Raw genomic sequence first — 23,127 nt, forward strand, 5'->3', positions numbered from 1 at the left:
GGCCGGTGTGGCTCAGTGGTTGGAGCACGTCCCATGCACCAGGAGGCGGTGGGTTCTATCCCTGGTCGGAGCACACACCCAGGTTGTGGGTTCGACCTCCAAGCACTCAGGGGGGCAGCGATGGCTGTTCTCTCTCAAATCCATAAACTCAGCCCAGGTGAGAATTGAAAAATGTTTTTGCCCTGGCTGGTTTGCTTAGCAGTTAGAGGAAGCACCTGCGGACCAAAGGGTTGTAGGTTTGATTCCTGGTCAAGGGCAAGTACCTGGGTTGCAGGTTCAATCCGCAGCCCTGACTGGGGTTGTGCAGGAGGCAGCCAATCGACGTGTCTCTCTCATGTCCATGTCCATGTCTCTCTCTCTCTCTCCTTTCTATCTAAAATCAATGGAAAAGTATCCTGAGGTGAGGATGAACAACAACAATTTTTTTTTAAAAAGGAAAAAAGTCTGAATTTATATCCTATGTACTCACACAGTAAAAGAATGAAGATTCCGACGTGCTAATACAAACAGCCTCCAGGAGGGAGGAGCAGAGCACAGCGTGGAGTGGAACGTGGCAGGCTAACATCACCCTGCGCGGTGGCCGCAGCTCCCCGTGGACCGCGTGGGAGAGAGAGCCAAGGGACCCGGTCGCCGTGGACCGCGTGGGAGAGAGAGCCAAGGGACCCGGTCGCCGTGGACCGCGTGGCAGAGAGAGCCAAGGGACCCGGTCGCCGTGGACCGCGTGGGAGAGAGAGCCAAGGGACCCGGTCGCCGTGGACCGCGTGGCAGAGAGAGCCAAGGGACCCGGTCGCCGTGGACCGCGTGGCAGAGAGAGCCAAGGGACCCGGTCGCCGTGGACCGCGTGGCAGAGAGAGCCAAGGGACCCGGTCGTGGACCGCGTGGGAGAGCGAGCCAAGGGACCCGGCTCGGCCGGCGGTGGGGAAGGTGCTTCATTTCACTGCACGGCCTTTGATGCTGTTTGAATATCTTATTTTTTCAGTTTGTGATTTTTAAGGGAGGAAGATCAAAGTACAAAATAAAAGAGTGAGATCAAGAAAGATAAGACAGGTCTGTGAGAGGCCATCTGGAGGGCGGGTCAGCAGAGCGCTGGGGGAGGGGCCAGGCGGCACCAAACTGCGGGGCGGGGCTGAGGACTGGCAGGTCTCAGTGCGCACGCGGGACAGGCAGCGGTCCCTGGCAGGTCTCAGTGCGCACGCGGGACAGGCAGCGGTCCCTGGCAGGTCTCAGTGCGCACGCGGGACAGGCAGCGGTCCCTGGCAGGTCTCAGTGCGCACGCAGGGCAGGCAGCGGTCCCTGGCAGGTCTCAGTGCGCACGCGGGACAGGCAGCGGTCCCTGGCAGGTCTCAGTGCGCACGCAGGGCAGGCAGCGGTCCCTGGCAGGTCTCAGTGCGCACGCAGGACAGGCAGCGGTCCCTGGCAGGTCTCAGTGCGCACGCGGGACAGGCAGCAGGCCCAGTAGGAGGAGGAGGGCCCCACGTCGAGGGACATGGACACGAGCAGCACGCAGCATGGAGGAGGAAGAGCCAGCCGGTCGGGGCGGACACTCGCTGCTCGGCCTCCCCGGCAAGCACCTCTCTTTTCCTAGCAGCCCTGCATTTCCTCTTCTTGGAGCACTTGCTCCTCCGCTCTCGACACATCTGGTGCAGACAGGCCCGGGGCCAGACCTCTGGCAGGTGACCCAGGCCTGCGAGCAGCACAGTCCACCCCTGGCAAAGTGAGCGCTTCACAGACGGCCCAGGATCCTCCGGCGAGACTGAGAGCCAGGCTGCTGGGGGTCTTAGGACAAGGACGCTCTTCGCGGAAGTTGCTGGGATGTAGGCCTGGAGCAGCTCTGTGCCCTGGAAAGCCTTCTGAGAATAAGGCAGCCCACAGGAAGGCAGCCCAAGCGACACAGAGAATGGGTTCCTTTTGACATTATTGAGACTCCGAATCCAGCCATAACTGAATACTTTTAAAATGTTGTTGCTCAGAAACAAAGGAGAAAATGAACACATGGGACTACATCAAATTCAAAAGCTTCTGCACAGCAAAAGAAACCACCAAAATGGAAAGGCAATCCACTGTATGGGAGAGCATCATTGCCAATGATACATCAGATAAGGGGTTAATTTCCAATATAGAGTGCTCATACAACTCAACAAAAGGAAGACAAAGAACCCAATTAAAAAATGGGCAGAGGAATTAAATAGACACCTCTCCAAACAGGACATACAAATGGCTAAGAGACATATGAAGAAATGCTCAACATCACTAATCATCAGAGAGATGCAAATTAAAACAACAATGAGGTATCACCTCACACCTGTCAGAATGGCCGCCATCAACAAATCATCAAACAACAAGTGTTGGCGAGGGTGTGGAGAAAAGGGGACTCTAGTACACTGCTGGTGGGAATGCAGACTGGTGCAGCCACTATGGAAAACAATATGATATTACCTCAAAAATTAAAAATTGATCCCACTTCTAAGAATATACCCTAAGAAGCCTGAAACACCAATCAGAAAGAATATATATGCCCCCATGTTCATAGCAGCACTATCTTTAATAGCTAAGATCTGGAAACAGCCCAAGTGTCCATCAGTAGATGAATGGATAAAAAAGCTGTGGTACATATACACAATGAAGTACTACGCAGCTGTAAGAAAGAAAGATCTCTTATCCTTTGAGACTACATGGAGGGACCTGGAAAGTATCATCCTAAGTGAAACAAGCCAAACAGAGAAAGACAAGTATCATATGATTTCACTTATTTGTGGAATATAATGAACATAACAGTCTGAGGAATGGGGTAGTCCCAGAGACATGGAAGTGGGGTATAGAGTGACAATCCCCAGAAAAAGTGGGGGGGGGAGATAAACCACAGAACTTATATGCATGTGTGCATGAACAATGGACATGGACAACAAAGCTGGGGACAGGGCGGGGAGGGAGGGGGAGGGGGAATCAGTGGGGGGAAAAGGAGAAACATCTGTAACAAAAATAAATTAATTAATTTAAAAAAATCAATAAATATTAAAAAAATAATAATAAATAAATTGTTGCTGCCCTGGCTGGTTTGGCTCAGTGGTAGAGCGTTGGGCCGTGGACTGATGAGTCAAGGGTTGATTCCGGTCAAGGGCACGCACCTCAGTTGCAGTTCATCCCCAGCCCTGGTCAGGTTGTGTGGGAGGCGGCCAATCGATGTCTCTCTCTCACATCAGTGTTTCTCTCTCTTTCTTTCTCCTCCTCCTCCCCTTCTCTCTCCCTCTCTCCCATTCTATCTGAAGATAAATGGAAAAATATCCTCAGGTGAGAATAAAAAATAAAATAAAATAAAATAAAATGTTGTTGCTGTTTAAATGTCAGTTTGAGTCGGGTTCCTACTTGTAACCACAGGGGCTTTGGTTGCTATAGAGAGAAGCTGTCGGCACAGGACGGGCCCAGAGCAGGAGGTCGGGAAAGTCTGACATGAGGGGTATGCTGGGGGGGAGGTCACAGAGGTCAAGATGATTGTGCAGGTGCAGGAAGTTGGCAGCCACCGGCCCATGGGTACCCACTGGCCTTAATTTCTACCACGACTTAGGAGACGGGACTCAGGGGAGACCGAGGGGACTGGGCGAGAGCCTGGGTGTGTGGAGGCTCGCAGGGGCCAGGGAACCTGCCCGTCTCCGCTCAGCGGCTGAACAGCAGAGCCCATGTCTGAATCCTGGTCTCATGTGACTCGCAGTCACATTCTACTTGGCCATCTCCCTGGACAATCCCTTACTTCCCTGTTGTCCCAGTGGCTTTCTGGGGCACTGTGATAGCAATTCCAACCTGGGCGGGGCTGACTTTGCGAATATATGCACTCAACAGAGCCCATTGCTCAGGGGAGTTCAAATCCCATGTCTACGCAGCTGGCTTTGGGAAATGTGAGAAGAAACACTGTAGAGCCAACAGTAAGGGCTTCGGAGGGAAAGAGGAGTTTAAATTAAATTGGCCCTCAGACTTACTAGCTGTGTGACCCTGGGCAAGTTACTTCGCCTCTCTGAGCCTGTTCCCTTAGGAGCACAGAGGAGTGAATAATAGCAACTGTTTCATGGGGTTGAAGTGAGATTAGTGAGAGGGAGCGAGTGCTCTGCTCTCCAGTAAAATGAATAATTTAGGAGAACACGCCTGATCCATTTCACTGTTACTGCTGTAAACAGTGAGCTAATAAAGCGCTACACCCACTAAATGGCGCGTCGGTGGCCGGGCCCTGGCTCTGCTGCACCCTGTGCAAGTCACGCAGGCCAATCTCCAGGCCTCCGCCTGCTCGTCCATAGGACGGAGGAGTTGAACTCCACGTCGCAGGTGGAGTCCTTGACTTCTGCAGTATTGCCAGACATATCCTAAGAGTTTCATCCTCCCCTAGTACATGACCTCCTGTCTACCAGTTCAATTCAAACTGTTGGCTTCTGTGCCAGGGGACAGTTCAAAGTCATGGGCCTGACAAGTGATTTAGGGACTTCACTGGCCCAGAAACCTGCCCATTCAAACCATCCCCAGGGAGCGGGCTTGCTCTGCAGTTTCCACAGGGCTCCCCGTTGAGTGGACGGAGGGAGAGAGAGAAGCAGGCCGACCCAGGCCCTGTGTCCCCAACGACGCCTGGCTATTTGTTGGCCAGTGTGCAGACGTAGCCCGACGCTGGGACTAAGATCTCTGCAGCCCCACACTCTGATCACCAGGGGAACAAGCGCGGGTGGGGAAGTGCCCCCGCCCGGCCGCACGCCCTGTGTCCGGGGGTCGGTCAGTGCCGCTGTCTGTCAGCCTCAGGAGCGAAGCCTGATGGACAAGTGAGCTCTGCACCTTCCGCGAGCCTGCCAGGGACTGTACCAGGTGTGAATATGTACTTACTTGGGGCAAATTTTAAAACAGATTTAAAATCATTTGCACTGTAAGAACACTTCGTCTTGTTCTGTGACGGAATAGACACCGTTACACGGGTTATCCCAGCTCTCCTGTCGCGTAACCACGACCTTCCGAGGAGCTCCACGTGCTTCCGACGGTCTTCCCGGACACCGGGCAGCGGAGCCCACGGCTGCAGTCCCGGCTCTGCCACCAGCGCCGCAGGACCATGGCAAAGGCGGCCTTCCGAGCTCCGTGCCCCCTGCGCAGCCCACCTCCCAGAGTGACGGAAATGAAAGGAGGGAAGAGCGGAAGGCACTCGCAACAGTGCTAGCACACACAGGAACTCCGTATTTCTTCCGATACGTTTGATTAGCACAGATTTTATGAGAATTATTTTAAATCCAAGTTTCCCAAAAGGCATTGTTCTCTTGAGCATTTGGTCCTTTGGGGGAACCAGTTCTACTCTTAAATCGATCATAAGAAGTAAAAGCGAGATCCCTCGCTGAAGCCTTGAATTCGGAGTTTTAATAGCAAACATACAAGGCTCCATGTTGTGGTTTCAGCTCAGAACTCAGACACGCACTCGGCAGACAGACACCTGTGCTGCTCACGGCGACCGGGTTGGAGGGGATGCCAGGCGGACGGAGGCGCAGCGCATTAACGCAGGCGGAACAGCTGCGACCTCAGCGGCACCGACGACGTCTCGGACGACAGAAGCACCCAGGAACCACAGCCGGCGCCGGCGGGTTTCCGGAGCAGGACGCAGTCACCCCCGAGGACGTGGGCAAGCTGGCGAGCAGACAACGGTGCAGATGCGGAAAGACGCGGGTGAAAGGCTGGGAGCAGCGGGGTGCGGACGGGGCTCTGCTCTGCCAGGGTCTAAGATGCCGAGGCTTTCCTGCCGTGCAGATGCCTCAAGGTCCTGCGGGGCGTCCGATAAAGTGCAGAGGAGTCTGGGTCACGAGAGGAATGGCGGGGTCAGCCTGCCGTACTGGGGTTGGAGGGTGTGAGGCCCGACAGCCAGGCTGAGCGGCAGGAAGGGGGAGGGTGGCCCGATGCTGCCCTCGATGGCAGGACGAAGGGACAAGGACTGTCCCTAACGTCCGCTCTGGCGGTGCGCCTCAGCCCCTGCCCAGGGGAACGATGACCAGACCGGTGCGGCAGGACAGCACAGAGCACGCTTCCTCTGGGGGTGCTGCACTGCAGCACAGCGGCGTGTTCTTGTCTCCTACCTACTTCTCTCCCCCTCAGTGTGCTGTGTGTCTGCTGCCAGCGGATCCCGGGAACCCTGAGCCCCAGGTGTGCTCCTACTGTGTTTTCACAGGGAGCCCTGTAGTAGGTGTCGTGGGTGCTACTGGGCTTCACTAAGGCAACTCACAACAGGTGAATGCCGTCAAAACCTACTACATACGCTAGCATATGTTGTTCTGTGAGATCACACAGCACCACATGCTACAAATTCCCCATCAAACATGCTCACCTCAGTGTGGCCTCAGTGCGCCCTGGGTTATGGCACAGCCAAGTTCCCAGACGCCGCGGTGACAGCCCTCACACCAGAGCCTCCCACGCTCTGCAAGTGCTACACACACAGGAGGAAGTACAGCCAGGGCACCATGCGCCCTGCAGGCCCGCGCTCCAGGCTCCGGAGGGTCCCTGACAACCCACTGCATCAGTGCGCTGTGCTATTCACCAGCACCCAGGCTCGGCCACCACACGGTATATTGGGGCGTCAGTTATGCCGGCAGTCCGAAGGGACCCTCCGCCCACTCCTCTGTGCCTCATGGGGCAAGTACAGAGTGTCCACAAGGTGCCAGGAACGGGCAGGGGCTGGGGGTCCAAGGTGAGCACACCCCGAGCTCTCCAGCAGCTCTGGCCCGTCCTAGTGTGGGCTGACTCAAGAGCCTCACCGCCGGGCTGTGTCAACCTTGCACCTACGGAATCAGAGCGATCCTTTAAAACTCAAAGTCAGGTCAAGCTATTTCTCTGCTCACAACTCCCCAATGGCCACAGCCCTCGGACGGCCGCTCCTCTTAGCTGGAGTAGAAGCCAAAGATCCTACAGTGGCCTCGACCACCTGCCCTCCATGGCTGCTCTCACTTCATCACCTTTTGTCTCTGTGGCCACTCAACTCAGCTCACGGATCTGGACTCGGCTGCCCCTGAACATGCCAGGCAGGCTCCTGCCTCCAGGCCTCTGCACCTGTTGCTACCACCCGAGCCGCGCCCCACCCCCACACACTTGGCCCCTCATTCCCTCGCCTTCCTCCCCTCTTTGCTGAAATGTCCCTTTCTCTGCGGGCTTCCCATCCACCGTTCAGAACTGACCCTCCCTGACCCAGCTCTCCCATCCCATCTCTCTACAATGCTATTCGACTTCTACCACATTCACTGAGTTCTGTTTACTCTTCGCCCACTCCCTCTAAAAATGCTTTCCACGAGGGATTTTTATTGCTTTTATTGCTGTCTCCAGCACCTGGAACAGTTCCTAACCTCAACACACACCCGCTGAACGGGTCACCCGCAGCGCGCGGCAAGGTCGTCACCGAGGACAGAACCCACCGAGGACAGAACCAGAGCTTCTGCTTCTCAGCCCCGCGCCCCACCCTTCTCCAGCAGCACCCGCCCACCACACTGACCCAGGGCGGCCTGCGTGCACCCGAACCACGTTCACCAGCACTGAAGCTCATCGCCCCTTCAGCACGACCCTCGCCACGCGACGGTGCGGCGGCCACAACCGGCCAGCGCCACCCCTCAGATCACATGCCCTCCCCTGCTACACAGGTATGGTGTGGCCAGCAGCAACCTCACCCGGGTGTCAGCGAGGCGGAGTCTCAGGCTGGACCCCTGACCCGCTGCGTCACAACCCGCCTTTCACTCGACATCCAGGTGGTGCGCGCAGTCAGTCTGAGGAGCTCCGCTGGGCCGCCCCGTGGCACCCCCGGCACTGGCAGGGGTCCCAGCCCTCCACGTGCAGAGTCCAGCCCCCCACACCCTGCACCCGCAGATCCCTCGCCCGCACCCCTCTGGGGCACACCGCACACCCACACGATGCCAGGACCAATGCAGTTCTGCGCCCACACTGCAGCCCTGCCGGAGCGGGGCAGTAGCTTCCACAACAGCCATTTTAGGTGAGACACCCCGCTGCACGTGGGAATCCAGCGTGCTCTACTCCACGCCCCACGGAACCGTGCACGCCCCAGCAGAATCGCTGCGGAACCTTATTCTAGAGCCTTACATTCACCCACTCCCTGCGCTTCGCCGTGGACAGGGCTGCCACGTCCTCCGGTCTCGTCAAGAAGGCACACACGGTAAGGCACGAGGAACGATGACAGAGCATGGTGAGCTTGCTGGGAGGACACTGGGACAGGGTCCCGCCCGGACCCGCCAGAGCTCCCCAGCCGGCAGCCAGGCCCAGGAGGGCCAGGTGGCGGAGGGCTCTGGGCACCCCGGCGGCGCTGCGTGGACAACGCCGGCAGGAAAGACCAGGCAGAGCGAGAAGTCGAAAGTGCTGCTTCTCGTCAGGACTGAGGGGGGGGGGCACAGGCTGCACCTCAGAAGCCCCGGAAAGCATGTACGCTGAGGAACAACAGACGTTCTTCTGGGGCAGCGAAGCCGTGGGCCACTCTGCACCCGGAGCCCACACGTGGAAGCTAGTGCACCCCCGTTTCGGGAACGTTGTGACAGCCGCTTGCTACCAGGCAATGAGAACCTAAAACCTCGTTTAAAATGACTCTAGTGACCTGCTAAACAGCACCCTTCGGCGACATCTGAGCACACACATCTGAGCACATCGCCCGCGTTTTTCTCACTGAATTCTGTGCCATGGCCTGCCTGTGACTCGCAGGCCCCTCCAACCCCGAGTGTACACGCAGACACTGTCTTCAGGAATGGCCCTGGCAGGACCCGACGCCGCGCCCCTCAGCGCCGGGCACCGCTGCCGTAAGCCGCGCTCTCCTGGGGCGCAGAGTGCCTCGTGCACCGAGCGGGCTCCTGCAGAAACACCGCTGCCACGGTTACAGATGGCGAAACAGGAGCGGAGAGGCAGCTGCCTCCTCCCAGTTCACCATCGAGAGAACAGCAGAGACTGCTTGTCGGCCCACTGCGCTCACTGAGTCAGGCGCTGGTGGGAACACGGCGCCCGGCCGTGTATCTCAGACAGATGTGGATCACCTGGAGGGCAGTAGGCACCTGGAGGTGATATCATACAAGACATGCCTGCAGGGGTGGGGTGGGGGTGTTGTTAACTGGGAACCCCAGGCCTCAGGAGCATGAGAGCAGCATCTGCGTGTCTGGAGGATGTGCTGGAGATGGAGGCTCTCGGTGACAGAGCAGGACCGGGGAGCAGTTCGGGAGGCTGATCTGGTACCCCTGTGCAACAATGAGAAGGGCTCCCCGGTGAGCTGGCTGACTGAGGGACCCGCTTCCTGGCACCAGGAAGTGTCCAGAGAGAACGGGGACTCACCAGGGCTGCTGTCGTCTCGTCGTTTGCGATGCACAGGACTGGGGAGAGGAGGGGGTCACCTGGGCGGCGTTCTCAAGCCACCCACCCTCTGCCCGGTATTCTGCGAGCCTCTGAGGGGTCAGCCTGGTCCTGGCTCCCGCACACTGGCTGAGGGGCAGGGACAAAGCCCTCAGCTTCTCCGAGACCCTTCTCCTCCTCCATCACGAGGAGTCACAGGTGTCGTGAGGATCTGCTCGGATGCCCCTGTGGAGCTCAGCCCAATGCCTGGCACACAGCGAGTGGCCAAGGATGAGGGACAGGGACAGTAATAAGAGTGTGCACCATGATCATGGTCATTCTCTTCACACCAAGTCCCTCACACCTCAGCTTTCTATTACATTTATGTTCAGTCTTCAGCCTCACAGCCCGTAGTAAAGTCACCGGGTCTCCGCCCTACTTGCTCTGACGGACTGAGCCTCCCGCAGGACCGCCTCTGGCTGACTCGGTGCTGCCGGCACTGGGACGAGCGCCCGAGGCCCAGCGGGGCGAACCTGGACACCTGCGGCCCTAGTCGCAAACGTCCTCTCCGCGCACAGCCACTCCCAGCCTCCGGCGGTCTGCGAGCAGGTCAGCCTCTCTTTCGTTTCCTTTCCCTTATTTACGGACTGAGACACAGTTTATGTTTCAGAATGAAATGTAAATCCTTGGAGATACACAACACGATCTTTGCCATGTCAGCATGGAGAGAAAAACGAGACTGTCAAGCCAAGGAAAGCACGAGGGCAAACTGAGAGTCTTTCTAGGGGAGGGGGACGTGCCCCTGGCAGGAACCGAACCCAGGACTCTCTGGTCCGCAGGCCGATGCTCCAACCACTGAGCCAAACCAGCCAGGGCCAAAACGTCCGAAAGTGGATCTGAACGCCGCTCGCCAGAGAGCCACCCCCACAGAGCTACCCGCAACGACAGCCCCGGGAGAGAACTGGCCACACACACACTCGATATCCGGCCTCTTTCCCACATTCGCCGAGGTGCATGAATGGAAATCTCCATTTCTGTCCCCGTGACCCGGTACCGCAGTGTCGGAGTGTGAGCGATCCACGGGGCTGTGTCCACGTCCGCCCCTGAGCAGCGGGGGTGCCCGCCACCAGGCAGGCACAGCGTGTGGTGTGTGTGGCCAGCGGCCGGAGGGAACAGTCTACTTACGGCTTTTGGCTTGTACGGGGGCTGAATCTCTTTGCGCTCCAGTTTCTCCCAGTCGATATACCGGAAGAAGGCGTGCTCCTTGATGTCGCGCTCGCCTTCGGGCCCACAGCCCAGACGTTTGCCTGGGTGTTTGGTCATCAGCTTGGGAGAAACAGAAATGTTCGATTTAATGAACTTCAGGAGGTCACATCTGAGACACAGAAAGGATCCCTCTAGTGAACCAGGGAAGAAAGCACATTACAGTGTCCCAACTAAAACTAGTACAGAATAACATTGAATGTAAACTGTAACTGAAAAAAAAAAAAAGGAGCCCCAACTAACGCTTGTTTTTTGCTTTTTGTCGCAGCAGTAAGTTCACGGCCGAGGGCTCCGGAACAGGCGGCCCAACAACAGTGCTGCGGCTGCTCGTCCCACAGCAAGACCCCTATGACAACCAAGCCCAAACTTCAAGTTAAAAATGTCACACAGCGAATTCTGGTTTCAGAATACGTTTTATGCAGCCCTGGCTGGTGTGGCTCAGTTGGCTGGGCATGTCCCATGCTCCAGGAGGTCACGGTTCACTTCCTGGTCTGGGCACATGCCCAGGTTTTGGGCTCCATCCCTGACAGGGGGCGTGCAGGAGGCAGCCGACTGATGTTTCCCTGGCTCACCCATGTTTGACTCTCTCTCCCTCTCCCTTCCTCTCTCTCTAAAACCAATAAAAACATATTTTTTTTAAAAGGAATATGTTTTATGCAATTACTGCTGCATTTAATGAGAACAGTTTCAGTATCATCAAACGCTCCCCCCACCATGAGATAACTGGAGTTTAACCAAGGCAAAGGCCGCGGTCATTCAGGTAACATTTGCATTTCTCAGTTAAAGCCCTTGTAAAAATGACAAAACAGAAAATAAAATATTAGTCAAATGGACCCAAGTTTCAAGTAATTACTTTCTGAAAGCTCATTAAATAGTCAAAACCTAGCCCAGCTCATTTCCCTTCTATCACATATTACACTAGATTCCGCTGAGGTTTCTTTGGTGTTCCATTTAAATTACTTAATTATTAAAACCCTCCATCCTTGGGTCTCTGAGCCAGCGCTAAATAACAAGATGAATAGATGCCCCGAGATGAATCCAGACAGCCTTCCTCTTGTAAATGGATGCGCAGCAGCTTGAAGACACCTGCAAAGTGTAGGCGAATCGCTCAGGACAGAGCCGGCGCTGCTATGACTCTCTCACGCGCAGGGTGAACACGGCCAAGTGGGGAGTTTTTAAAAGTACCGACGAGAGGGCATCAAGAGGAGAAACAAAGGTGTCTGAACATACAGGTCCAAGAGGCTCCCCAGAGTTGACCAGACACCAAGTAGCCCAGGATGTCAGAACCTTGAACTGGGGCCCAGAATGTGGTGATTATGGGGAAGGGAGGAACCCAGCGAGTCACACCTAGTCCGCCGCCCATTCAGCTCAGCTGCTTCCTGCTTCCGAGATCCTTTGTCATCGGTAAACGACCTCTCCCCCACCCACACACTCTCCATATCTGCTTTACCTTCCGGGGGAATAACTGGGCGTTCACGTTCTAAACTACTTCCTCATTTCCATGCACACTCTTACCTGACCTGACAGTAACCCCTGACATGGGTATTTTATTTCTCCCATTTGAATGACAAGGCAGTTGACTCTCAGAGGTTAAGCAACTAGCAAGGACTCAAAGACAGTAAGTGGCAGAGCCGAGACTGGATCCCACCTCTGCTAACTGCAAAACTGGGCTTGAGAAACGGAAGAACCCTCCGTGTGCTTTCCCCGATGTGTGTGCTTGGCCCGAAGGGTCTGAGGGGGCGAGCAGGCTGAGCCTTGACGCTTGTGCAGGATGAGGAAGGAGGGAAGAAAGGCTATGCTGTCGTGGCCGTAGCATGGCTGCCAACAGCATCAGCGACGTCTGCTCGCAGCCGTCACCCACCCACTTTCATCTTCACAACAACATTTCTGAGGTCTTAGCAACTAGTATCCTCATTTTCCAGACAAAGAAACTGGGCCCGGTAAGGGAGGCATTTGTCCCAAGTCACCGGTCAAGCAGCAGAGCTGCCTGTACAGTCCGGTCGAGGCCTGTGGCTCCGTCCTGGGTCTCGGCCTGTCTGCACCGGCCCAGCCGACGGGGCTTCTGTCAGCTTGGGGTTTGCTTGAAGTGGGAGCAGCTATCTGAGCAAAGACTGAGTTTTTCCTTCGGTAAAAAACAGGGTTTTTAATAGGAAGGGTATAGAAAGAGCATTTCCATTGGATTGGGACCAGATTCAAAAGCCTTGCTTCATGTTCATGTCAGCAAGAGGATGCCAAGCAAGGAAAAGCCGCTCAGGAGGGCCAGCTCTGAGGCCGGGCTCTGCCCGCCCGGCACTCCCTCCGCTGAGGCCCGAGCTATGCAGACAGCCGGATTCAATCAGTGCTCCATCCCCAGGGCCTCCCAGACGGTCCCCCGGGGCCCGCTGCTCAGGAGGGAGCATCTGGTTGTTCGCCTGAGCATCACCTCCACTTTGGAGGCTCCACCTTGAAGAATGAGCCCATACTGGACTCAGGCCACTCAATTCAGAAAGGTCTCCAAACCCAGTAACTGGAAAGTGACCCCAGTTAACCCTGAAGGTTATGGGTCCTAAATTAATAGAAATCTGCTCTACCAGGGACATTGCTAATTGGAGCAGAAGCTGAATGCGGCTGACCTGGAAACCCCTCTCCCAGCCGTGGCCCACTTAGAGCCTGTGCCCTGGCCGGCCGCGCTGTGTGGGGGAAGGTCCTGAGCAGGCACCTACTGTGTGCCAACACCACTCGTGGAGCTTTCTCTTAGGTTACGTTCTTCAACGCTCTCAAAAACTCAGCTCGATGAACACTATCACTTCATTTTCAGAGGCAAAGAAACAAAATCCCAGGAGATGCAAAGTAACTTGCTCAAGGCCATGCGCCCAGGAAGTGGAAGGTCGAGATCTGCGAAGAGGCCCTGGACGTCCCGAGTCCTCACTTTAAAATCCCTGTTGCGGAGGAGCCAGTGGGACTGCCAAGCGCAGCCTGGCACGTGCAGCATTCAGAGTGGTAACAGCAGGAGCTCAGGGGTTGGGCAGGGCTTCGGCTCTCTTCTAAGTGATTCACATATACTAACTCCTGAATCACCGAGGACCCTGGGGGTAGTCCTGTCATCCCTGGTCTACAGAGGTCACACAATTTCTCTGCGGTCAAAGGGCTAAAGATGCCGGGATCAGGATTTGAACCCAGATCACATTGGGCCAGATGGGGATTTTGGCGACTTGGAGGGCACACGCTCTATGCAGAGGGGGCACTGATGCTTTGCAGGAACGGCAGGTCAGCACCACGAGACTGCGTTGTTCACGACACCGGACAGCTGACTGTATGAGAATCCCTGGCAACCACGAAGCAACCGAAAGCACGTGCACGACCTCTCCGCCACCGTGAAGTCCGGGGGCTGCGCAGGCCTTCCTCTGCGCCTTTCCGGCGAGCCTCGCTTCAGCCCTATGCAAGTGTGGTCTCACTTCCCTGCCCTGCCTCACGGCGTCAAAGATATTTTTAACCAGTTCACTTTAAGATGTTAGAGACTGAGCCTAATCCACATGCCATTTCCAGGGGTGTCTGCATGGTAACCGAGGGGCACCCGAAACGCCAAGCTCAGGCGATTCCTGGTGTCCCAAGGTGCTTGTAGACTGAGAGGCGACCTCCAATGCCGGAGCTCCCCACCCTTCCTTCCCCGGGCCAGTGCCCCTGGCACCGACGGCTCGGGGCCAGCAGGCTGGGTCGGCCGTGGGAAATCGCAAACACTCCAGGACCTAGGCCCGGCGGGCCGGCTTCGTTCAGGTGGGAACCCACAGGGGGAACAGCCACACTGTCACCCTGAGAACACGCCTGCACCGCTGGCTGCTGGGAGAGCAAATGCTTCTGAAGGCGGTATTTCCGGGCCACCCCGTCTGGCGGTCCCTGGGGCTGCTCTCACACTTCCGTCACAATTGAAAAGTTACCACCTTTGGGTAAAATGTTCAAAGGCCTGGGGACCTTGTCAGAATACGGAAGCACATCAGCTCGTCCCAACGGCAGCAGAGGTGAAGCCCACGGAGCTCCAGGGACTGGCCAGCTGGGAGCACGCCCTGGCCCAGCCCGTGCCACCCTCCCCGGAGGGGAGGCTCTGCCTTCTGCACCAGCGCGAGTGGTGGCAGGGTACGCAGGAGGGATGTGCTTTCTGCCCTGTATGGAGTGGGGGAGGGGGCGCAGGGACACAGCCTGCGGGTCAGCTCACCTAGAGAATCCCTTGGAAGCAACGCTGCCTGATATTTTCCTCAAACAGAAGCCACACAGCCCCAGCACTAACCGCGCACGCACAGAGCCACAGGGCTGCCACGGGTGCCACGGGTGCCGCAGACCTCCGCACCCCCGTGGGTCCCAGCTCTTCGGCAGAGCCGCTGGGCCTTGGCTCACTCAGTCCAGTGCGTGTCTGCGTGGGGCCAGAGGCTGGGCCCAGCCAGCAGCCCCTGCCGTCAGGAACGGCCTCGAGGGCACTTTTGTGCAAATGAGAGAAAGGCCCTTTCCTCTGGGAGGCGCAGGTCCAGCCAGGGCCTGGGGTTGGCAAGTGCGGTGAGAGGGGAGCTCAGTCTCATCCCTCCCCCTGGGGAGGGCACCCCAGTGCAGGGCACACTGCTCCGTGCGGACGTCCTGGCCCCAAGCTCTGGTGCTCACATACCCCTTTGCAGATGGCCACAGCCTCCTTGGACATGGACTTCGGGTAGGCCACGTTGTGCTCCATGATGGACTGGAACAGCTCGTCCTCATCCTCCCCCTCGAAGGGCGCCTGCGGGGCAGAACAGAGGGTGCGGGTGCTGCCTGCGCCTCCCGACCACCCAGACCAGCAGACCCCGGGCCCACCGGGAGGCTGCACTCGGGGCTAGCGAAGATGGGGAGAAACGGCCACCAGGCTAGGGTTGCCCTGAGGCCGTGCAAGCCAAGAGGTTCAGATTCACGGGTGGGGGTCAAGCTGACCCTGTCTTCTAAGGAACCTCACAGGTGCGAGTGGCGGAGGACTCTTTCTTACAAATCACTCGAATTCTATTACCTGCCCGGCCAGCATCTCATACAGCAGGACCCCGAATGCCCACCAGTCCACCGACTTCCCGTAGGGCTGGTACGCGATGATCTGGAAGACAGAAGGCAGCCGTCAGCGGCTTGCAGGTTCCGCCCCAGCTCGACCCTGGACCCTGGACACTGCGATGCGAGTGGACCGTCGCCGGGGCGCGTGGAGGGAAGGTCTTCCTCTGCCTGTCACCTGCCTACCGTGAAAGAGTAAACTGACTGTCACAGGTCCAGATGCAGGCCACTGTCTAAAACAGGGGCGGGGAGCCGGGGTCACCCTGCTGCTCCTTTACCTGGAGGAGGAGGCCACCCTTTGCGAGGAGACCCACTGCAGGCGGGGAGGCCTCTGCAACTCACCTGCCTCTCCAGTCGCTGGTGTGGTGTGTTCCCAACACCGCGAGTGTGAACTTGTAAGAAGAAAAACTGTCTTTGTTTCTCATTATAAAAGTAATAGCATTTATACAGTGTGAATATACTTATCACTACTGAGCTGTACATTTAGAAGTGCTAAGATGGCAATATTTGCTTTGATTTACCAAAATTAACAATTTTTAAGTTAAAAAATGTAATAACATTTCTTAATATTTTACTATTTATTTTAACACATTGTTGACCGGCAATTTTACGCAGAAGTTATCTCATGTCACCAGCTATTTTCTCACAATTGTGTATGAAAGTGAAACAATCTAAATAAACTTCAGTACACTTTATTTGTACATAATGAATTTAAATGAAACTTTGTACATATCTGCTACATATTATATTTTATACATATTATATATTTTAGTAATTTTTACAGTTTTAGTAGATTTTTTGTAAAATTATTCCATTTGGTGGTGTATAAATTGGTTTCAGAAACAACTAAATCAAAATATCATCACTAAAAAGTAATTCCGTCACTTCCCTGATGTCGACAGTTATACCCGAAATATTTGAAGAATCCTCCAAAGTTGGTGTAATATCATTTTCAATCCACTCTTCTTCAAAATCACTTCCACTATCAGACCGTATTACGTTTCTTTTTTTTTTTTTTTTTTTTTTTTATCCTCACCTGAGGACATTTTTCCATTTTTTGTTCAGATAGAGCAGGAGGGAGAGAGAGGAAGAGAGAGAGAAAGAAACATCGTTGTGAAGGGACACATCGAGTGGCTGCCACCCGCACGACCAACCAGGGCCGGGGACAAACTGCAACCGAGGTACATGCCCTTAGCGGGAACCGAACCCGGGTCTCTCTGTACCGCAGGCCGACACTCTAACCGCTGAGCCAAACCGGCCAGGGCCGTATTACGTTTCTTTTCTGTCGTTTTGGTGGTCTAATAACAGAACGGTGTGCTGTTCCGAACTTGGACCCTCGGGACGAAGAGTCACAAATACAATAATCCTACATTCCCCTGAGTTTCAGAAACTGAAACAGCTGATGCAAGTGCAAACACTTGTGAGCAGTCAGCCAGGTTTGGGCGTGAAAACTCGAGTTAACTCATGAGCGGTCAACGATGTGTTAAAATACAGATAAGCTAAGAGAATACAACTAAAATCACCTATAGTCCTTGATCATGAGAAAACTTATCATTGATATTTAGTCTATTTCCTTCTAGATTATTTTCTATTAATACATATTAAACTCTGTGTGTGTGTTTTATATAAACATAAACACTGATGTGTGCGATGTTAATAAAGTACTTTATTCCTTAAATTTTTCCATGTTTCCCTGGCCAGTGTGGCCCAGTAGTTATGCATGTCGGCCCTCATGCACCCGCTCCCAGCCAGTCAGGGTGCATGTGGGAGGCAGCCAATCGATGTGTCTCTCTCACGTCAATGTTTCTCCCCCCCCCCACCCCTTTCCACTCTCTCTAAAAAATGAAATATCTATTTTGGGTGAGGATTAACCAAAAATTGAAACAAAGATATAAAATTTCCACGTTAATATTTGTATATCAATACGATCAGGTTTAACTTCATATAGCTCCACTGACTGGCTGCACAAGACCTATCAATTCCCGGCTGACTAGTTTCTCCAGATGCTACAGCACAGACCCTGTAACTGGGCGTTTCAACGCTCGTCCAGCTATTCCCCTGAGGTCAGGGCCTGAGGTGGAAGCCAGCACCTGCAGCTCTCCCAGTCCTACAGAACTGCAGTACGAGTTTCTGTGTGCACCCTGGTAAGTGCAGAGTGAAGTGATACATGTAAAAAAAGATACATTCCTAGAAGAATTGGGGGATAAGCGATATATACAACTTTCAGGCTTTTGATCCTTCTTACAAAATTGTGGGGGCATGGTAAATAGCTGTGACCATCCATGTTTCAGTACACAGGGTGTAAAACTATCTATCAAAGGGGTTACGAGGTGATAGACAAAGGTCAAAGGCCAAGGTCCAGCCTTTGGATCCTGAAGGCTGCCTCCCAGCTGTGTGACCTGGAAGAAGTTACCTGACTCATTTAAGCCCCCGTTTCCTCATCCACCACACAGTCTGTAACAATATCTGAACCATAGGGTTTTGTGAGGTTGGAAGAGAAATATGTGCCACTCACATATACGCCTCAAAATGTTTGCTGTTACTAGCAAGTTCTCTAATTCAGTGATTGCTTGTGCTCCGCGTGTCCGAACAAACCTGGCCCATGTATCGAACGCCAGCCCCCTCAGCTTCCACCTCATCAGAAATGCTGACAGCTCTGTATCACGTCTGTTCCACACCTACACATAGACCCTGAGGACGAGCCACGGGGGACGGAGGGAAAGTGTTCTGTGCGGACACCTCCCTGAAACGTTTCCACACCTTCAAGTACCTCACGTCGACTCGATCCTCATGACACCCTAATGACCTAATCCCTTCACAAAGGAAAACAAGCCTGGGGAGGTGGAGAAGGCACCAGCGATGTGTGGTGGTGGGTGGTGGCGCCGGGTGAAGGCCGGACCCGTGGCGCACCCCACCAGTGGGCTGCAGAGGGGCGGCCTCGCCAGCAGTGCTGCGCGGGCTTCTCGGGCCAGCGGCCGCGTGGCCACCCAGGTACCGCTGGGAAGCACAGCACTGGGCCCCACCCTGCAGAGGTTCTGCCTCGGTCGATCCAGGGTGACACCTGGACACCCCGATTTTAAAAGCTCCTCAGGTGACCGTCAAGTGCAGCGAGAGTGGAGAACCAGAGGTGACTGAACCCATGGCACTTCAAGGAGAAGTGTCTGATGTCCTCATCAGCAAAATGACAATAAGCCAGGGTATGCCACATAGGGAAACCTCCGTGGGCACTGGGAGGACTGATCTTAAAGGATGACTTTCTAATGACTCAAGTAATACAAAAGTACATTTACACTAAAAATTTCACACAGTACGCAGACGGAGCTAGATCCCCGTCGACCACGCCCTTAGCCGCAGAGGCCGATGTCCTAACACCTGTCGTCACCAGACGGCCCATGTTCTTATGCCCTGCACGCTCACAGGAGCCAGACGGCAGTGTTCTGTGTGTTGCTTTGTTTTCCACAAAAGGTATCATGTTGCCTTCATCATGACTTTTTTCTCTTAACAATGTCTCTTAACAAGGCTTCCATACCTACAGACAGAGCTCCGTCTTTTGAACGCCCAGTAGCTCCCTGAGAGATGGCCATTGTTCAGAGAGCACACGCAGGGGCCACCCAAGCTTCGGAGCGGCTGCGTGGCACTCCTGACAGGGACGGCGCACAGCAGCGACCACCCCTTTATCCACAGTCACGGCGGCGTCTGCCAACGCAGCGCCTCCGTGAAGGAGGGTTTGAGTGCACATCCTCCCATCCGCGCGCACGGTGACCTGGTTCCCACCCAAGGACCCGCTGTGGTGAAACAAGATGTAGGCTTTGGGTACTGTGCCATGTTGTTTAGTGACAAGGGGCCTCCTGTCACCACTGTTACGTATCAAGTGACGGTCAAGAGAGAGGAAGTCTAGAACGTCTCTTCCAGGACCGTGCCACGCCCTCACTCCCGTGCCTTACAAACACCAGGAACAACTGCACAGAAAGCCGCCTTCCTGGGCACCAATTCAGAGTAAAAGGAAACTGCCCCTGGCACAAATGTGTGCTCCATGCCGTGTGGGGGAGACTCGTTCGGCAGCTGACGGCTTCCTTGGGAAGGGAGGGGAGCTAGGACCCGAGCTCTGCCCCTGCACTTGTACCTTCATCACAGGAAGGAAAAGTCCAAGTCTCCCAGGGTTTGGCTACGCACCCCGTCGTGTCAGCCCGGGCCTCTCTCCCCCCTTAACAAACATTTCACTGTCACCACTGGGGGATGTCATATGGCCACAAGCCACAGCGGCTTGACCTGGAACTTTACTGGTGTGTGGTGGACGGTTCTTTTGAGTTTTATTTAAATTTTCTCCCCAACCTTGATGTATCTGGAGCCTGAGTTCTGGACCGAGTTGTTAATGTGCAAGTGTGATCTCTAAGGAGCGAGTTAGAGGAGAAGGGTCACCCAGGGAGCGGGAGCCTGGCCAGGGGCGCACCAGCAGGGCTGGCGCGGGCTCACCTCGGGCGCGATGTAGTCCGGGGTGCCGCAGAACGTCTTGGTTGTCGCCCCGTCCCAGATGTTCTCCTTGCACATGCCAAAATCAGCGATCTTGATGTGGCCCTCGGAATCCAGCATCACGTTGTCAAGTTTCAGGTCACTGTTGTGAACATAAGAATTTAGGGGCTTAATAAATAAATGTTATTTAAGTCAACCCATGGCCACTCCGGCCGTGCGAAACACTGTGCTTGGTGCTGGCAGAGTGAGAACGAAGCGCCCCTTGTCCCCCTAACAGCTTTAATGTGGCAGGAAGATCAAGCAGGGTCCAAACACCTCTGTGTTCCCACAGCCAGATGTGCCAAGCTTCTCACGAGGACACAACGAGCCACCAGCCCTGAGAAGACGGGCCCAGGAGGCTAAATGAAGGGCAGTGTCCAGGAGCACATCACGGACCGACGTGGGTACTCAGGGACCCCTTATATTCATAGGACGATATGTTTTTCACAAAGTTATTTTGGTATCTCAGAGAATCATGGAGGGAAAGACTGGTTGAGAGACCTTATTTAATTCTGAAGGCTCCAAGCTCTCCCAGGCCAGTTCCTAGGACGGGACCAGGAGTTTCTGTGCCTTCTTTTAGTCAAAAAAATTCACTGCACACCTACTATGTGACAAGCGCTGTGCTTGGAGCTGGGTATGTGCTGTCCTACTATGTGACAAGCGCTGTGCTTGGAGCTGGGTATGTGCTGTCCTACTATGTGACAAGCACTGTGCTTGGAGCTGGGTATGTGCTGTCCTACTATGTGACAAGCGCTGTGCTTGGAGCTGGGTATGTGCTGTCCTACTATGTGACAAGTGCTGTGCTTGGAGCTGGGTATGTGCTGTCCTACTATGTGACAAGCGCTGTGCTTGGAGCTGGGTATGTGCTGTGAACAAGATAAGCCAGCAGCCTGCTCTTGCTCAGATCAAATCCCAGCAGAGGGAGAAAGACAACAGTATTCAAATCGATAAGCACAACTGCTGTAGAGTTTGATGGGTGGCGTTAAGTGAACAAAGAGGACGATGAGCTACATGGGGGTCACTTTAAACAGGTGTCAGGAAGGACCTCTTCAGGGAGATGACAGCTGAGCTTCAACCTAAAGGATGTGTGCTACACTGCCTTCCATCCCATCTATGTTGATGACAAGAGCTTGACATTTGGGGGTACCCTTGCACATTCTCAGCATCCTGGATCACGTCAATATCAACACACTTTCCTTTTCCCTAAATACATACCCCAAGCCAACACTATGGCACAGACCTCTTCAATTCCAACAGAAGTCCACCTTCCTGGGAGGTAAGGGGAATCTATGGTTCAGTCCAGACCTCTACCGTGAATCGTCTTCACTGGGCAGTGGACACGGTGGTTTCTGCCTGCTGCAGCATCCTGGGACGAGGGCACTCTACGGTTCCTTGGAAGAACTCTCCTTTCCCGATTCTGAAGTCATGCAAAGTTGGTAGCTGATCCTAACTCCCGGCTCTAGGAGTGGCCAAGTGGAAACACCGCATCCCGCTGATTGCGGTGATGTGTCAGGAGTGGCCATGTGACCCAATATGAGCGAATCAAAGCCCTGGGCCTCAGCCCCGGCACGTTTGCTGGCACCGTCGGGGATTGCTCCGGTGGCAGAATGGAAGTCTAGAAGTGCCGGGGTCCCCAGACTGAGAGCAGAAAGCAGTATCGATAAAGCAGGCTGCCCCCGGCCTCTTCAGTTATGTCAGCCCTCAAATGCCTCATTTTCAACGAAAAGACCACCACCTGGAAATGCACCCTGGCATCTCCATCTGTGTCTGGGTCTCTTCTTCCTCGGGGAGCCCCCGCACCCACTGCTGTCCAGGGGCCACCCTTCTCCAGCCTCGTGCTCATCTCCAAGCCACAGGGTCTCCGGACACTAGCTCGGAACTCAGAGATCTGGACTTGGCAGACACTGGCTCTGCCTAGCACCCCGTCACGTGCGACTGAACTGAGACCCACGGCATTCCCCTCACCTTGACCACATGCCCACAAAATGCCGGGGGGTGCTGGGAGCCAGACGTGGTGGGCCTGCACCAGGAATAATGCCCAGTCGCCACCCAGAGCTGACCCAGAGAAGAGCCACCAATGCTGCCACTGGCACGGACATGGCCCGGTTCCGGAGCCCGAATCTGGGCCCTGGGTGTTGTTACCAAGAACCACTTCCCCTCTCGCCCTGGGAGCAGAGGGAGCTGATCACGATGGCCCGTGTCCTCGCCACTGACGTCTGCCCCGAGACCCTGGGGGAGTGTGGCGAGTGCCAGGCTGAGCTGTGTGCCCGGCCTTGCTGGAGGGAGGCTGAGAAAAGTACCGCGTTTACGTCTGTACGGCAGGAGCTGGGCTGTCGCTTACACAAAGGAAGGGATTCAGAGGCCAAGTGGCTTAAAAGCATGATGACAACCCCCTAGAACACACACACGGAAAGCGAAGGGGGAACGCGTAGTTAGGACAAAGAGCTTTGGGGTGAGCACGGTCTTAGCGCCGGAGATGCTCATCTTCAGTGCCTGCACCTCAGATCCCTGCAGGTCGGAAAGCTACCCTAACCCAGCTCAGCTGACAAAGAGTCTTATTTCCCCTCCTGGCTCCTCCCTGGAAGAAGACTGTCCTCCAATGCACTGCAGTCCCGTGTTCAATGTTGCCCGCGGCCCGAGTGGCGCTTCCATTCCCGTGGAAGCTGGTCCTGCACAGGAGCTGGGTTCCGATGCCGGGTCGGGGGGAAGCGCGCGTGAGCCGTTACCCACAGCCCCTGCTCTAGGTTAAGCACGACAGGAAGTCACTGGCTTGAATTTGGGGGCCGTGTCATACAGAAGATAACGTGTCCCTGCCAACACCAGAATTACATTCAGCACCAACATGTTCGCACCACGACAGTGGAGGGGGAAACCGAGGTGATTAGAAGCTTCCCAAGTCCTGTCTCACGCTCACACAGTCACACGGTCACACGGTCACACGGTCACTGGGGACAAGCATGGGCAGAACGACCACACTGCGTAGAGTTCACATTAGCATCGTTCTCTCCGTTCCTATTT

At 55.0% G+C, this 23,127-nt stretch overlaps 1 protein-coding gene across 3 annotated transcripts in view; it reads right to left on the reverse strand.

The window, feature by feature from the left end:
• The window catches only part of PRKCB (protein kinase C beta), a 295,883-nt gene that overhangs the window by 13,751 nt on the left and 259,005 nt on the right, over nt 1–23,127 (reverse strand). For all 3 annotated transcript variants that reach the window (XR_004961595.1, XM_036278529.1, XM_036278528.1), the window contains exons 13-16: nt 20,074–20,212; nt 15,569–15,649; nt 15,200–15,307; nt 10,492–10,632 (exon numbers count right to left, since the gene is read on the reverse strand). Coding sequence is in view for 2 of the 3 variants with exons in the window: in XM_036278529.1 (XP_036134422.1) it covers nt 10,492–10,632; nt 15,200–15,307; nt 15,569–15,649; nt 20,074–20,212 (469 nt within the window). In the remaining variant the exon portion in view is untranslated. The remainder of the gene's footprint in view (nt 1–10,491; nt 10,633–15,199; nt 15,308–15,568; nt 15,650–20,073; nt 20,213–23,127) is intronic.

The sequence above is a fragment of the Molossus molossus genome, unplaced genomic scaffold (genome assembly GCF_014108415.1).
Source record: "Molossus molossus isolate mMolMol1 unplaced genomic scaffold, mMolMol1.p scaffold_m16_p_3, whole genome shotgun sequence".
Taxonomy (NCBI): domain Eukaryota; kingdom Metazoa; phylum Chordata; class Mammalia; order Chiroptera; family Molossidae; genus Molossus; species Molossus molossus.